The 13,479-nt window shown below is 49.6% G+C and overlaps 7 protein-coding genes across 7 annotated transcripts; 4 read left to right on the top strand and 3 right to left on the bottom strand.

The window, feature by feature from the left end:
• Positions 1-2,287: 2,287 nt before the first annotated feature.
• On the top strand, positions 2,288-3,236 carry BDW70DRAFT_158662 (Smr domain-containing protein; the record flags this gene model as incomplete). The annotated part of the gene is made up of 4 exons (XM_073740554.1): positions 2,288-2,324; positions 2,388-2,488; positions 2,565-2,815; positions 2,897-3,236. 4 exons carry the CDS (start codon positions 2,288-2,290, stop codon positions 3,234-3,236), a joined length of 729 nt encoding a protein of 242 aa, XP_073597496.1.
• Positions 3,237-3,394: 158 nt separating this feature from the next.
• On the bottom strand, positions 3,395-4,999 carry BDW70DRAFT_133560 (FPP/GGPP synthase family protein). The gene has a single exon (XM_073736354.1). The coding sequence runs from the start codon at positions 4,719-4,721 to the stop codon at positions 3,516-3,518; it is 1,206 nt and encodes a 401-aa protein (XP_073597495.1). The 5' UTR covers positions 4,722-4,999; the 3' UTR covers positions 3,395-3,515.
• Positions 5,000-5,881: 882 nt separating this feature from the next.
• BDW70DRAFT_158660 (cell division control protein 14) lies at positions 5,882-6,807 on the top strand (the record flags this gene model as incomplete). Its single annotated transcript, XM_073740553.1, has 2 exons — positions 5,882-6,137; positions 6,191-6,807. 2 exons carry the CDS (start codon positions 5,882-5,884, stop codon positions 6,805-6,807), a joined length of 873 nt encoding a protein of 290 aa, XP_073597494.1.
• A 554-nt stretch (positions 6,808-7,361) lies between these two features.
• On the top strand, positions 7,362-8,908 carry BDW70DRAFT_26264 (class I SAM-dependent methyltransferase). The gene is made up of 2 exons (XM_073743622.1): positions 7,362-7,691; positions 7,755-8,908. Exons 1-2 carry the CDS (start codon positions 7,572-7,574, stop codon positions 8,511-8,513), a joined length of 879 nt encoding a protein of 292 aa, XP_073597493.1. The 5' UTR covers positions 7,362-7,571; the 3' UTR covers positions 8,514-8,908.
• BDW70DRAFT_26267 (putative mitochondrial outer membrane protein (Sam35)) lies at positions 8,560-9,738 on the bottom strand. Its single transcript, XM_073743623.1, has 3 exons — positions 9,356-9,738; positions 9,056-9,295; positions 8,560-9,001 (listed from the first exon to the last, which is right to left on the bottom strand). Exons 1-3 carry the CDS (start codon positions 9,617-9,619, stop codon positions 8,606-8,608), a joined length of 900 nt encoding a protein of 299 aa, XP_073597492.1. The 5' UTR covers positions 9,620-9,738; the 3' UTR covers positions 8,560-8,605.
• Positions 9,739-9,930: 192 nt separating this feature from the next.
• Positions 9,931-12,495, top strand: mac1 (putative copper-activated transcription factor GRISEA). Its single transcript, XM_073743621.1, has 3 exons — positions 9,931-10,386; positions 10,449-10,609; positions 10,664-12,495. Exons 1-3 carry the CDS (start codon positions 10,352-10,354, stop codon positions 11,935-11,937), a joined length of 1,470 nt encoding a protein of 489 aa, XP_073597491.1. The 5' UTR covers positions 9,931-10,351; the 3' UTR covers positions 11,938-12,495.
• On the bottom strand, positions 12,447-13,390 carry BDW70DRAFT_133555 (MICOS complex subunit MIC10). Its single transcript, XM_073736353.1, has 4 exons — positions 13,315-13,390; positions 13,177-13,261; positions 12,876-13,026; positions 12,447-12,823 (listed from the first exon to the last, which is right to left on the bottom strand). Exons 2-4 carry the CDS (start codon positions 13,249-13,251, stop codon positions 12,774-12,776), a joined length of 276 nt encoding a protein of 91 aa, XP_073597490.1. The 5' UTR covers positions 13,252-13,261; positions 13,315-13,390; the 3' UTR covers positions 12,447-12,773.
• Positions 13,391-13,479: the final 89 nt, after the last annotated feature.

Below are 13,479 nucleotides of genomic sequence, written 5' to 3'. Positions count from 1 at the left end.
AGCAGCAAAACTGAACGAGCAGCGGCAGGCAATCAATGCGATGAGCGATTGATTGTGTCAGAAGAAGAAAAAAGAAAAGAAGGATGGAGTGCTGAAATTCTGCCCTCAGTCCGTGGAGGCGGGTCAAGAGAAAGAAGGGGAAAGGAGAAAATCAGATGAAAGGACAGGAGAGCAGGAGAGTAGGAGAGTAGAGAGCAGAAAACGAGAAGATGAAGCTCCGGAAGAAGACGTGCCAGTGAGCGCCCGCAAAGAGAGCAGCGAGAGGGGCCCAGGTTTTCTGGGTCTCCTGCTGAAAGAGAGCGAGAGGCACGGCGAAAGTCAGGGGGCGTGGGGCTGCCCAGGATGGCCCGGCTGCAGAGTCATGGTTGGCCCAATCGTACAGTAGTTGCTGTGGAGAGCAAACGGATTCTACCAATCACCAGTCGGAAACCACCCTCCCCTTTTTGATAAAATCTTGGGCTAGTCCTTTTCCGACTTAGCACGCAACGAGTATGGAATCGTCAATCCGGGCCTGTTTCAAGATGGATTTATCATACCAGACACGGAGTGAGCAGACACACGACAGTGAATAACGAGAAAGAAAACGAGAATCGGCAACAGTGACAATCTAGATTCTGTCTGATGGTAGAACAGAGGCTGGGTATAGCCATTGTGTCAAGGTAGACTGCTTATTGAGCTATTGTGGTTTAATCTCCGCCTGCTGCAGATCAGCTTCGGACTGAACAAGATGATTTGGGATTGATGGAAGGGACGGAAACCAAGACGCTTTGGAACAAGAATCGCTTTGGTAAACTCCCTTATTGATCGAGAAGTTAACGGGTCTGACGCCGTTTCACCGTCTGACCTCACTGCTAATTCAAGAACTGTAGTGCGTGTCTGTCTGAGGTAAGATTCAGCTCTCTGCATACTCCATACGTCGGATAAGCATTGGGCTTTGTCTACCGGTGTACTCCGTACACGTAGGATGTGGGCTCGTGGAGAAGGAAACGGTGACTCCCTGATTCACGTCTAGGATACCCATCCATCTATGACCGATAATGTATGACAATCTCCATACTCCACCTCTGCTCCGCATATGATTGCCTTGAGATCAACGTTCTTGAGTCAGACTCAGACTCAGACTCAGCATTCATAATTCGGAAGAAGCGGGAGTCTGGGGGAGAATAAGAGATGTGAAGACCAAGGCTCGTACATCGGCGCACCATTTCGACGAGTGAGTGCGTTACCGAGTATCCTAAATTTTTGGTCGGTATTTGGACAAGGCTGAGTTTTTGCAATTTGCATCATGGCCCATAGTGGGCAAGCCACAAGGGCTTTGCCACGAGGACCTAAGCTGAGGAGGCGGCTAGCGTTATGCGTAGAACACCACTAGAATAAGTTGGTGGAGAAGTCTTGACTTTTAGCCAGGAACATTCCGTGGTAGATAAAGCCACACAAGTTTCAGCAAAGGAGCAGCCAGATTCTCTCTTGGTTTCTCTCTTTGGTTCAGCATTCTTACCTGTCGGCTGTACTCTTATGGCGTACCGAGAACCTGAGCAAAACGTACTTGTATTCCACAATGTATTCCACAATACCGTACACTGTCTCTGGTACTTTGGGATTTCGACAGATACACAAGATTAGCGCATACTCGTAACATCGTACGATTCCGATTTTCGCTCCATGACTCAGGCAGAATCGAATGGCCGATAAAGACTCCTCACCTTTTCAAGACCGTAGTCAAGACATGACTCGTGTCCCCCAAGGACCAGTACCGAGAATTCTTCGTCGGCCTAGCCTTGTAAGAACATGAAGAATGATAGAATAGTCATCGAAATTATGCTTATAGTTTGTCCTACTGTTATACGGTGTTAACTGGATTTGTTCCCGAACTGCCAGTGTTAAATACGCCGAAAGCTGGGAGATATATACCGTCGCGCCCGCAGACGCAGATACCCGCCCCGATCTAGAATGAGGAGTTTTCAATTATGAAACCTACACTGCATAATGTTTGATGTTCATGGCAATATGTAGTTCATCAACTGTACATATACATATCAGCTGGATCCACGGTTCGTAGTACAATAGTAAGTACAAGCCCGCTGAGGGCCTCAGGCCCTCAGCAAGCAATCCTCGATCTGGTCGCTCAGGGCCCAAGGCTCCACCCGTTTGGCCGAAGATCCCCAGATCTTTTCGCGACTTCTCGTCCACTTCTCGACCGCACTTTATTCTCAATTGACATTCTTATCTACCCTAAAACACATCCAACAGACCGTCGCGACCACCGTCGCGATTTACCATATACACTATGCACGAGCACGAACTTTCTTATATGGGCCCCCGGGGTAAGTAAACAACACACCGCATCACCCACTCCTACGCAGGCTAACGACCACCCTTGCGAAAAGCCTTCAACCACTCCCAAAGCAACGATGCCGAAGCCGAATACGATCGTCTCCGCGACCTCGCTCGACAAGAAGCCTCGAAGCGCAACTCCTGTTTCCAGCGCGTACGTCCGCCACCAACTTCCCTGAACATCGACACCCGCAACCCTCTTCCGATTGCTAAAATAGTGGTGCTACCAGTCCCAAGAAGCATACGCGTCCGGCGATGGCGCAGCAGCCAAAGAACTCAGCGAGAAGGGCAAAGCGCACGGCCGCAAGATGGAGGAGTATAACCGACAAGCGTCGGAGTTTATCTTTCGCGAGAACAACGCGCCGGGGCGCGTTGATGCGGACACAATCGATCTTCACGGACAATATGTTGAAGAAGCAGAAGATATCCTTGAAGAGAGGATTAAGTACGCGAGGAGTCAAGGACAGACTCATCTGCATGTGTATGTCTCAGCCTACTCTACTGGGCAGATGGATGTATGGGTGGTTGTTTGAATGGTAGGCTGACTGACAGGGACTGCTAGGATTGTTGGCAAGGGAAACCATTCCGTGAACCATGTTCAAAAGATCAAGCCGCGCGTGGAGAAGGTCTGTCGCGAGCTGGGGCTGCAATATGCGACGGAGGAGAATGAGGGCAGAATCTATGTCAATCTTACTGGTGGAGCGGCCGATAATATTCCTTCCAAACCGTCGCATGGACATGGACATCAACAACAGCACTACCAACAGCCGCATCAACAGCAGCATCATCACCAGCAACAGCAACAGCAACAGGGTAACCAGGACGAGATTGAGCAGGTCGTCAATGCGATCCTGCCGCGGGTGCTGCGGAAGCTGGAGAAGGCTTGCTGTGTGGTTATGTAGGCGTTTATCCTTGGTTATGTGAGTTACGAGAGCCTTTTGGATACTATCATGTTACTGGCGTCTAGTTGGTGGTTACGATAAGGGAGGTTTGGAATGGATTATACCCGGAGTGCTATTGGAACCTTTCCGATTCGAGCGCTGGAGAAAACAGCAGATATGGATCGCCCGCAGATAATTATAGAATAATAGACACCCAAAACGAATTATCGTAACCTCGTCTTTAGATCATGTGTAACCCTTCTAAATCCCAAACACCGCCGACAAAGATGTGGTATGCAGCTAAGATTCAATGAAAGAGGAGGTCGCACAATTGCCGTCGATATCCCTCGTAGTCGTATCCGTATCAGCCAAGGTGGACTCTGTGATTTTGTCGAGGATTGCCCGGACCATCGTGCCATCATTGTGTTCCTCCGGTTGCTCGCCATTTTCGCTGTTCTCAATCTCTTCAATGAGCTGCAGAGCTCTGGCACGTAGCTGCCGAACAACATCCTGCGTATGCTTGAAACTGCCCGTGCTTTCCATATACTGGAGCGCGTAGCGTTTGACTTCTTCATCCTTTGTCCTCTGTCGGAGGATATTGATGAGCTGATGGTTCCCCGGGTTCGATCGAATGCTGTGGATAATGGGGAATGAGAATTTGCCCTCTGTGAGGTCCTCGCAGAGACCTTTGTTCTGGGTATATGTCGTGTCAGATAAATTGAGATAGTCGTCGCATATTTGAAAAACCAGTCCCATAACATTCACAAGGGCCACACAGTCCTTTCCAGTGCTGCTCTCAGCTTGCATCAATTTCACAGCTAGCCGGAACAAACCTCCAGTCTTGTTGCCCACCATCTCCAGGTATTCATCTTCGCTTGGACAAGTGAGCGTGTCTCGCCAGAACAGATCCATGCCTTGCCCTCTGTGTAGATTCAGCAGCTCCTGGACGTATATGTCGATAGCTGCCGGGTTCTTCAGTTTTTGCACCTCCTGGAGGGCGAGGAAGTAGACGTAGTTTGCCGAATTGATCGTCTGCGCGGTGCCATAGATGCTATGTGCGACCGGAATTCCTCGCCGGAGAAGGGAGTTGTCTTCGACGTCGTCGATCAATAATGAAGCGGTATGGAGCATAGCCACTACTTTGGTGATGATGGTCAAGCTCTCAGACGGCACCTTCAACCATACATTAAAAGCGTTGATCATCTGCCGTCGCAGGTCCTTCCCCGGGTGTTGCAGCATGTAGTCGTACGGACCCATGATCACCTCCTCATTCTCTTGGGACCATTTCCCATCTTTGTATTTTGTCCCGTCGAGACTTGACTGATTTCGCGTGTGTCTTTTGGACAAATCGGTGTTTGTCTGAAGCTTGCCACTTTTTGACAGCCCGTCCTTCTCGAAGTTTCCCATTAGTGCTGCCTTGTCTCGAGTAGATGCGCCCGATATTCGGTTGGAGCTAACCCGGGGGGGTATTGCGTGCGGAGGGTGAAAGTCCGAATCGGGCGTCATTTGCGCTTGATGGTTTCGCTTGTTACACAAGAAAGTACGAGTAAGGAGATCGTTCAGTGTTTTGCGGTCGTGGTTGCCTGATTTATAAGTGAAGCCCTGTAGGTGGACGGCATGTGCTAGAAAAGCAACGTAGATGTGAAGCTTAGTCACATGAATAAGGGCAAAAGCGACTTAAGGGATGATTTTTCCGCCCTTGCTAGAGTAGGTCTGTTCAACAGCAGTATTGGCACTGGGAAAAAATTCCGTTCATGTCCTCGGCCGAAGCGACGCTCCCCAGCATCTTGATGCGGGGAGACGAAAAGATAGACAGGCAAAACGTGACGTAGTAAGGAATCACATGCTAGGCGGTGGTCGCAGGCAGTGTCACATGACCTCGTGATAGAGGGCCGACCGTTGTCGTCTCGGCAGTCACTGTATGCTGTATAACCTCTGAAGGACACAGACTCAAGTTGATGTACTACGGTTGTGATCCTAAGATGACACGTGCAAGGTTACTGTGGAGAGGAATGCGCAGGATTCCTGCTTGCCGGTAGTGCAATCCATATGTGACAGGCAAATGTCACTAACCAACAGTGTTTCCTAGTATGTATGTATGTGATAAGAATGTTGGCACTGCAGCCAGACCTACAGGAAAAGAGCTGACGCAATTAATCCTGGAGATCCAGATCAGGATTATCGCTCTGGCACATGTTGATTCGCGCTTCTAGAATGGGTAGATCCATTGTTCAGCTCAAGCCTCATAGCTAGCCGCCCAGCCTCCGCATTGGGCTGAAGAAAGGCACCGTTTCCGCGGCAACGACAGTGAGTTGTTTTATGTGCTGGCAAGAGTGGACCAGTCAAGGTACAACCAGTGGGGAGCTTCTCGCGCTTGATCAGCTCAAGTGACGATGAGCTGATGACGATATACCTTTACGTTTACCAGCCTCCTGGTTAGCTATTTATTTTATCCACAATAAAGAGGTGGACGTCGACTAAGGCTCCTCGCTAGCTCAGCTCCACGGCGCTTTTGTTTTCTCAGCCCGCTTCTCCAGATAAGCCTCGCCGCTAGGCATAGGGTCTAGATTAAGCCAGTGTTTCGCCCTCTTGTCTTCTCGTTCTGCACGTCCCTTTCCTGGGATTGACTCTTTATTTTATCTTGCAACTTACAAACGCTGCCACTGATGGAAGCTTTACTGGCTCATTCGTTCGACTACCTTTCTTCGTACGAGCCAACCAAAGTGCGCAAAGGTTTGCGCCAGGTGGAAGGGCTTTTAGCACAGATCTGCCTCTCCAGGGCGAAACGGCCGGTGTCTGATAAACGAGGCTCGCCACTGTTATGCGCCGCTCCACAATCGGGCTGTAAAGCACTGTCCGAGCTCAGAGATGACCCTGCGTTCAGAGAGTTTTTCAAACTTCAAGATGGGTTCCAATGGAATGGTACGTAGCCCTGTTATTAGGCTATTAGTGAGTCAGTGCTGATCCAAATTTAGTGGCAATGCGCTTGGTGACTTGTCTAGAGCACCTGCTTGGTCGCGAGAGTAGTGGTACCAACGATCTTCTCATTCTGTCAACACTTGATTTGATACAAGGCGTGCTTCTTCTCCATCCGCCCTCGAGAATTCTGTTCGCCCGTGAAATCTACATGAACCTTCTTCTGGATCTTTTAGATCCGATCAACTGCCCTGCCATTCAATCCGCAACGCTTCTCACCCTTGTCACGGCTTTGCTAGACCACCCTGCCAATACGCGGACGTTTGAAGAGCTGGACGGATTGCTCACAGTGACATCTCTCTTCAAGCAGCGCTCAACAGCGCGCGAAGTCAAGCTGAAACTTGTTGAGTTTCTTTACTTCTACCTGATGCCAGAAACCGCCATGGTCTCCGTCAGTGCTCCAAATACAGCCCTACAACGCAGCCCCAGTAAGCTGGGAGGTGGGCCTGTATCAAGGAGTGTCAATGTTTCGGGGGCTCATAGCAATGGCAGGGGCAACCGCGACACTCGAACAACAGAGGAGAAACAATCTCTTCTGGGAAGATATTTGCACAATGTGGAAGATCTTGTGGAAGATCTCAAGGAAACGGCACCTTTTGGAGCTACGGTCTATTAATACGAATGATGAGCAAGATACGCAACTACGATTCATTGAGCGATGAAATGCGTGTGGGTTACGAGTTTACGGCTCGTTCTTGCCTTGCTTGCTGATGCTTCTCTTCTTTCTCCTTTATTTCCACCTTCTCCCTCTCCGGCTGGCACGGCAATAAAGCAACTTTCTCTTATTTCTTATATTCTTCTACAATCCCCTTGTCTGTCTATTCTTTTTCTTTTTCTTTTTCTTTTCTTTTCTTTCTTTTTTTTATTATTTCTTCTTTCCTTTTCTCTTTCTCTTTCCATTCTTTGTTCTTTTGTTTTTGAACTCGAATTTTAGCCGAACCGCCAGCGCGTTCTGAACATCTTTTCCTAGTGATGCCTCATGTGCCGGCCATGATGCTCTACCTACGATTTCCTATATCAACCGAACTACTCGGCCACATGATAATGTCCACAAGAGAAAATTATGATCCCTAATTCATAGGGTCGGCCCCTGAACTGAAAGAATACGATTTCCAGACGTGTACTGTAGAGCCTCGGAACACTGAGTCAGCCAGTGACTCATCGTGCCTCGTAAAAAGCATACGCGAGAATAAATTCTTAACACAAGACCGAAGTCGAAGGTTTTATTCACCTCACCTCACACTCGACTCGGTGCAAGATAGAGTAGCCAGTTTCATCGCTGAAGCCTAAACGTTCAATTTGGTCAAGGTTGTCTGGCCGCAACAAACCTCGGCAAAGCACCTATACACGTCCATACAATCCAACCCAGCTGAAACTCCCATGGCAAATCAATCAATCCAGGAAGCCCTCGGCCACGGGCAGGGAAATGATGTCGGAATTCCAGACAGCCACCGAATCGAGTACGTGGAAACGGTTGAGGCTTATAACAAATGGGCAGAAGTATGTTCCCAACCATATATCGCTGGCACAAAGAAAGATATGAACCATTTTTGTGGTGGATAGGTCTACGATACAGACGGAAATTTCCTGCAAGCACTCGACACCTTCGAAATGAAGGATTTGCTCCCGCGCTTTCTGGGCCTTGTGCAGACACAGACAGATGGGAAGTTTAACATGACTTCAGGGGAGCAGGTACTCAAACTTGTGGATCTAGGCTGCGGCACGGGTCGGAATACCCTGCAGTTGGCCGAGTCCGCGCCGAAAGAAGCCCAGATAATTGGGCTGGATGCGTCACCGGGCATGCTGGAGGTTGCTAAAGGGAATCTCAAAGCTCAGGGTGTAAAGGGCACCGTGGATGAAGGTAGGGTTGTGCTAGGTGTGTATGATTTACTGTCGCCTCGGCCAGAATCTCTACCTGTGTCTTTGCGTGGCGAAGCCAGGGCATCAGGTGCGATTTCGACACTGGTCTTGGAGCATATCCCGTTGGACAAGTTTTTCGAGGGTGCGGCGCGATTGATTAGACCTGGAGGGTACCTTCTTGTGACGAATATGCACGCGGAGATGGGAGCCATTAGTCAGGCTGGGTTTGTGGATGTGACAAGTGGGAAGAAGATCCGCCCGACGAGCTATGCGCATGAGATTGGGGAAGTCATTGCTGCTGCGGAGAGGGCTGGGTTTGAAATTGTGCCATTGAATGGAGGTGAGAAAGTAAGGGAGAGAAGGGTGAATGAAGAGATGGTGGCACTGTTGGGGAGCAGGGCGAGGAAGTGGGTGGGTGTTATGGTGTGGTTTGGGGTATGTTTCAGGGTGAGGTCTAACTAATGGTACATTATGCTGCTCTCTATGGATAGCTGAGTTAGTATTGTACATGATTATGGACATTCTTCGTTATTCAACGCTCCGACTGAATTTGCCTAGAAGAATTCCAGTAGCCGTGCTCGATGTTGAACAAGATTTTTATACTGTGACAATAGCTGCTGCAGCCGGTTATACTTCCAGCCCATCTTTTGGTCCAGTATCAGATGCGTATATGCAAACACACTGGCGTCGAACAGTCCCGGATTAGGTCGCTCGAAAAAGTAATCCTTATCGCCGAGTACCGTAGAGAGCGCTTCAAAAGCTTCAGCCGCTTCGGCCTCTAAAGCACCGGCATCGATATATGGTGATGACTTAAGGAGTTCATCCCGCGCAGCCTGCTGCAATTGTGCTGCTAACGCGAAGCGGACGGCGGTATTAGTAGTTGAGGGATCGACATAAAGACGTCGCGCAACAGCCTCAAAATTATCGTGATTCAGGTAGAGGTGGTAGAGCTACCAAGCTGTCAACAGCCATCTTCATCCAATTCAAGTGCAGCTCATACATACCCAAGCATTTCGTATCCTGGTATCCAGCAAGGACGAATATACTTCGAAGCGCACATTTAATTGCTGCTCTTCTTCGCAGTGAACTTCCTCGATGGCCCATTTTTGTAATTTATTGGAAGGAATCGGCGCGTCAGTACCGACTGGGAGCGCCGGAAGGAGGAAAGGGAGGAAGCCAGATGGGGACGCATGATTGTTCGAAGGGACGAGCTCGAAATCGATGCCCATGAATCTGAGGTAGGCCTGCGCATCAAATAATGTCAATCACGAGCAAAACCCTACGTATGATATCTCTATTCATACCTGCCACTTCAGGCATTGAGGGTTGAAAGACGGCCGCCCCCGTCGAGCTCCCGCGGCATCGATGAAGACAAATAATTGGTTTCCGCTTCGCCCCGACCCAGCGTGATGTGGGAGATCATTTGCAGGGTATGTAAGCAGGGGAAAGCGGTCGAACACACGCTTTACAGGAGCAGGCACTGAGAAAATCTCACGGACCCGGCGTGGCGCCCTCCTGCTGTCAGGTCGCTGTTGGGGGAGGTCGTGGTCGTCGTAATTGGAGGTCATTGGTTGCGGAACGGCGAATTGAGAAAGGTCAGAGAACTGCAAAACGGATGGAGGCAGCGAGAAATAGGCTTCAATCGGCGAACTGTAGAGAAGCGGCTCCGAGTGACGCTACCCGCGGTTTGAGAAGAGGGCGATGAGTTCTACCAGAGACAGCCTCGAACCTCCATGCCAATAATTTCAAGATGTAATTTATTGCCTGAGGTATCAGGCAGAAAGGCACCGGCCAATCAAGCGGTGTATCTTTTTTGAATAATGGGCTGCTTTTAAGTCCAACCCCGCTGCATCCTTCAGGTCTTCCACCAACACCACGGACGGCCTTCGCTGAATGAAGCTGTAGAGGCTTTTAGCACTGAATTGTCTGATTCTTCCCTCACAAGTTTACCTCATTTACTGTCTGTTTACATGGTCCGCGCACTCCCTACTTCTTCCGCTGTCTCGACGGCGTTCACTTCCGTCTCTGTCCGGATCTGCTAGTCCGAGCTGCATGTCCGTCATAATCGATTCGAATCAATCATTTGGCCTTGATGCGTGGTGTTCATACTCTTAGCGTCACATATAAGAGACTCAAATTCAAGTTGCGCCCACCGTGCTCGTGGTCGTACCCGAACAACTGGCTGTTTCTGGCCGTGAGTTGATCGCTTGCGACATTGCGTGCTATCAGCACCCCGCAGCACCGGGTCGCTTTCACCTATCCTCAAAACCTGCTCTATTTCGCCAATCTGTATACTCGCCATGCCTTTTGACGAAAACGGAGTTAAATGGTCTTGGTAAGCATGACGCGGTGTAACTACTTGAAGAATAATAGACTGACGAGCGGACTCCAATCCAGTGAACCATGCATTCGCGGTCACCGTTCGTCCAAATGCGCCCATTATGATCGCCTTATGGTGAGCGTTGGAAAAGCCGGGCGTCCGCTGTCTAAGTGTCCCCATGTCGAAGGCAGTTGCAACTGTAAGAAGTTAGGTGCTTTTATGGTTGCTATTCCCAAGGGTAAGTGTGCATACTTTACTTTATTGCTCTGTTCTAATACCTTCCCTTTCTTAGGTTCCAGCTGCCTTTGTCGACCGGTCTATAAGATGATACTTGGAGAAAACGGGCCCACCCCGGCTCCCCTAGATTTGAATGCTGCTCCTAGTGCTAGTGCTACCAGTGCTAGTAGCGCTAGTCCTAGTCCAAGCAAGATCCAAAAGTCCAGCAAGAAGCACGTGAAAACAGCCCCAGAACAGGTATCAAGAGCTCTTCATTCTATACCAGAATATCATCAACACGCCCTTCAGTGTGGGACTTCGCCAGCGGTGAATCCATATGGATCACAGGCCCAGGCACCGTGTTACCCATACAAGGCTACTGGAAATTTCTCGCAACCAGACAGCTTTCCGATATCAGACAATATCTCAAGCGGTTTAGGACTCTCTAGTGATGGATTCACTACCGCAGCATCACAGTCGAACATGTTCCAGCCGTCCGTGCAGCCTAAGGAGTCTATATTGACTCATACGCCCGGCTCCTGCTGTTCGAGTTCTCGAACTGAAAGTTCAAACGGTATCAAGGCAGAGCCAAACATCGCTGTGCCGAATTCGTATGCTGTCACTTCTATGGCTCCCTCGCCTGTGCCTGAGGCCTCCTCGTCGACCTGGCATAATTTCTCAAACTTCGATAGACATTTTTCCCCTGTGGATACTACAACTAACGGTGTTCATCCTGCCTTGTCCGGATTCGCTCCTCACGTTTCACCCATAAACCCTACCAGCATCGGTTTCGAGCAAGTTCACCCGGCACAGCCTGACTCTGCTGAGGCTTCCGATCTTGTTTCCCCCAGTTTAACAACGCACGGTTCAACAAACCACACCAGTGGTATTCCCCATAGCTGCAGTTGTGGCCCTCAATGCAATTGCTTGGCTTGCCCGGACCATCCCTATAATGACGTTACCGTGCAACATATCCAAGAGGTGGGACGCATCATTGCTCAGGATTCGCAAGCTTTCGGGAACGGGAACGAGTTCGATCAGCAGACTCCTCATGCCAACGAACTTCAATACAGCGCGCCGCAAATGGACCAGACGTTAGCCGAACTCGAGACTAACTTTGAGAATGTACCAGTCGAGGCGTGCTGTGGCACCAGTAATACTCCTTTGGATAATGGCTATGACTCTCAGGCTATTGAGTCCTTTACTGCAGACCACCTCATGGTTCCTGATGCTTATTACACCTATGAGTATCAGGTTGGCCTGCCTGGCGCCTGTGCCGGTGAGGCCGGTAATTGCCAATGTGGTCCCAGCTGCAGCTGCCTCGGCTGTTTAACACACGGCAATCTGTGAACTTTCAGCAGCTTTCCCAGGTACTGGTACTTGGCAACCGCGTTTGTCTTGGTTTATTTTCTACCAAGTCCTTTCTCACACCTTTTGTACTCGACGTCGGATATCTTTGGACGATTCATGATCATGATACCCTTGCATATCGGGCTTCGGAGTTTGTTGGCTTAATGTTTGTGTACTTTTCCCCATTTCCCACCGCATAGCTAGCCTCCATTTCCTTCCGCTACTTTTCCACCTCAAATTCTCTTTTCAATATGCGGCTATCTCCCCTCCTGTATTACTCGATCGTTTTATTCACTTATCCGAACAGCTCACCCACTTTTGTTTACCTGCGCCTAGCGTTTCGGTGCCCGATCCAAACCGTTGCAGTCTTTGTCTAGCGAAGCGCAAGGAGTACGCTGTTGTCCTTCATCTGCATTTGTCTCTCTAGGTGTTTCTGGTTGCTGGTTTGCTTAGATTTGATCCAGACGAGTGGACCAAGCCACTGGTACGGCCCGCACGAAGGACTTCCACACGGCTTGCGCTTGTGTCTCTCTGATAGTACATAGTTCGCCGCCGGGCGACAAGAGTTTCGTGAAAATAAAACTAGCTGTACAATTGACACGGCACTCAATAGTCTGCGAGTCTTATGAGTAGTCCCCAGTTCTGAAATAGATTGACGTGCTTAAAGTATGACAAAAGCAAACCAATGAGCAGGTAAGAAAGAATCGTTGGTTTGCGAAAGACAATGTTGAAATACAGGTCTAGAATTTCTTCTAAACTTTAAAAACCATGCCATGGCGGTTATCTGCCCAGCTATACAGGTATCATACAAACGCAGACTGCATGCCAAAGTCCGTCTACCTACGCAGAGCGTCTCTCACTGGGGAATCACCCCTGCGGAAAGAAGCTATATTATTGAGTTAATAACACCGGATCATTACATTAATGACAGGACATACCGTCAGCCTCCTCCCATGCACGTCCAGCACCGAAGCCCAGACCAACCCACGCGGGCCATGCCCTCCGCTTGAAGAGGAGCACTGAGAAGACAACACCGAAGGACAGGCCGAGGGAAGAGCGAATAATCATGGAAGAGATGGCACGATCCCACTAATGATTAACAAGGCACATGTTAGCCGACGTTTCAATGGTCGTTCTAATGCGAGGAGAGCATATCCAGAGAGGCCAGAGTTGAGCATCTGATAGAATTATGGAGAAATTATATCGTCATCAACGGCGCGGATGGGTTAAGCCTAGTACCTTCTCATTGAGCAAGGCCTCACTGACAAGCTTGGTCGAGCGGGCGACAGGCTGGGAGTCGCTTGAGTCGGCCATTGTAAGCAATCTAGAGCCCGAGTATTAGCTTGCGCAGGCTACTTAATGACAATAATCACTAACCCTGTGCTGGAACAGCGAATAAACCAAGATACTAGGTAAATATGGTTGAATTGAGTGAGTAGTGACGAGACGTCAGGCTTGAGTCGGTCGGGAGCGGCGGTTTTCGAGCTTCGGGTCCGCCCAGGAAGCAGGAAGGCGGTCGGAAAAATTAGGCTTAGCGGCCTG

The sequence above is a fragment of the Aspergillus foveolatus genome (assembly GCF_047715535.1).
Source record: "Aspergillus foveolatus strain CBS 279.81 unplaced genomic scaffold BDW70scaffold_15, whole genome shotgun sequence".
NCBI lineage: Eukaryota > Fungi > Ascomycota > Eurotiomycetes > Eurotiales > Aspergillaceae > Aspergillus > Aspergillus foveolatus.
Note: the sequence above shows the minus strand (reverse complement) of the source record. Positions and strands in the feature narration are given on the sequence as shown.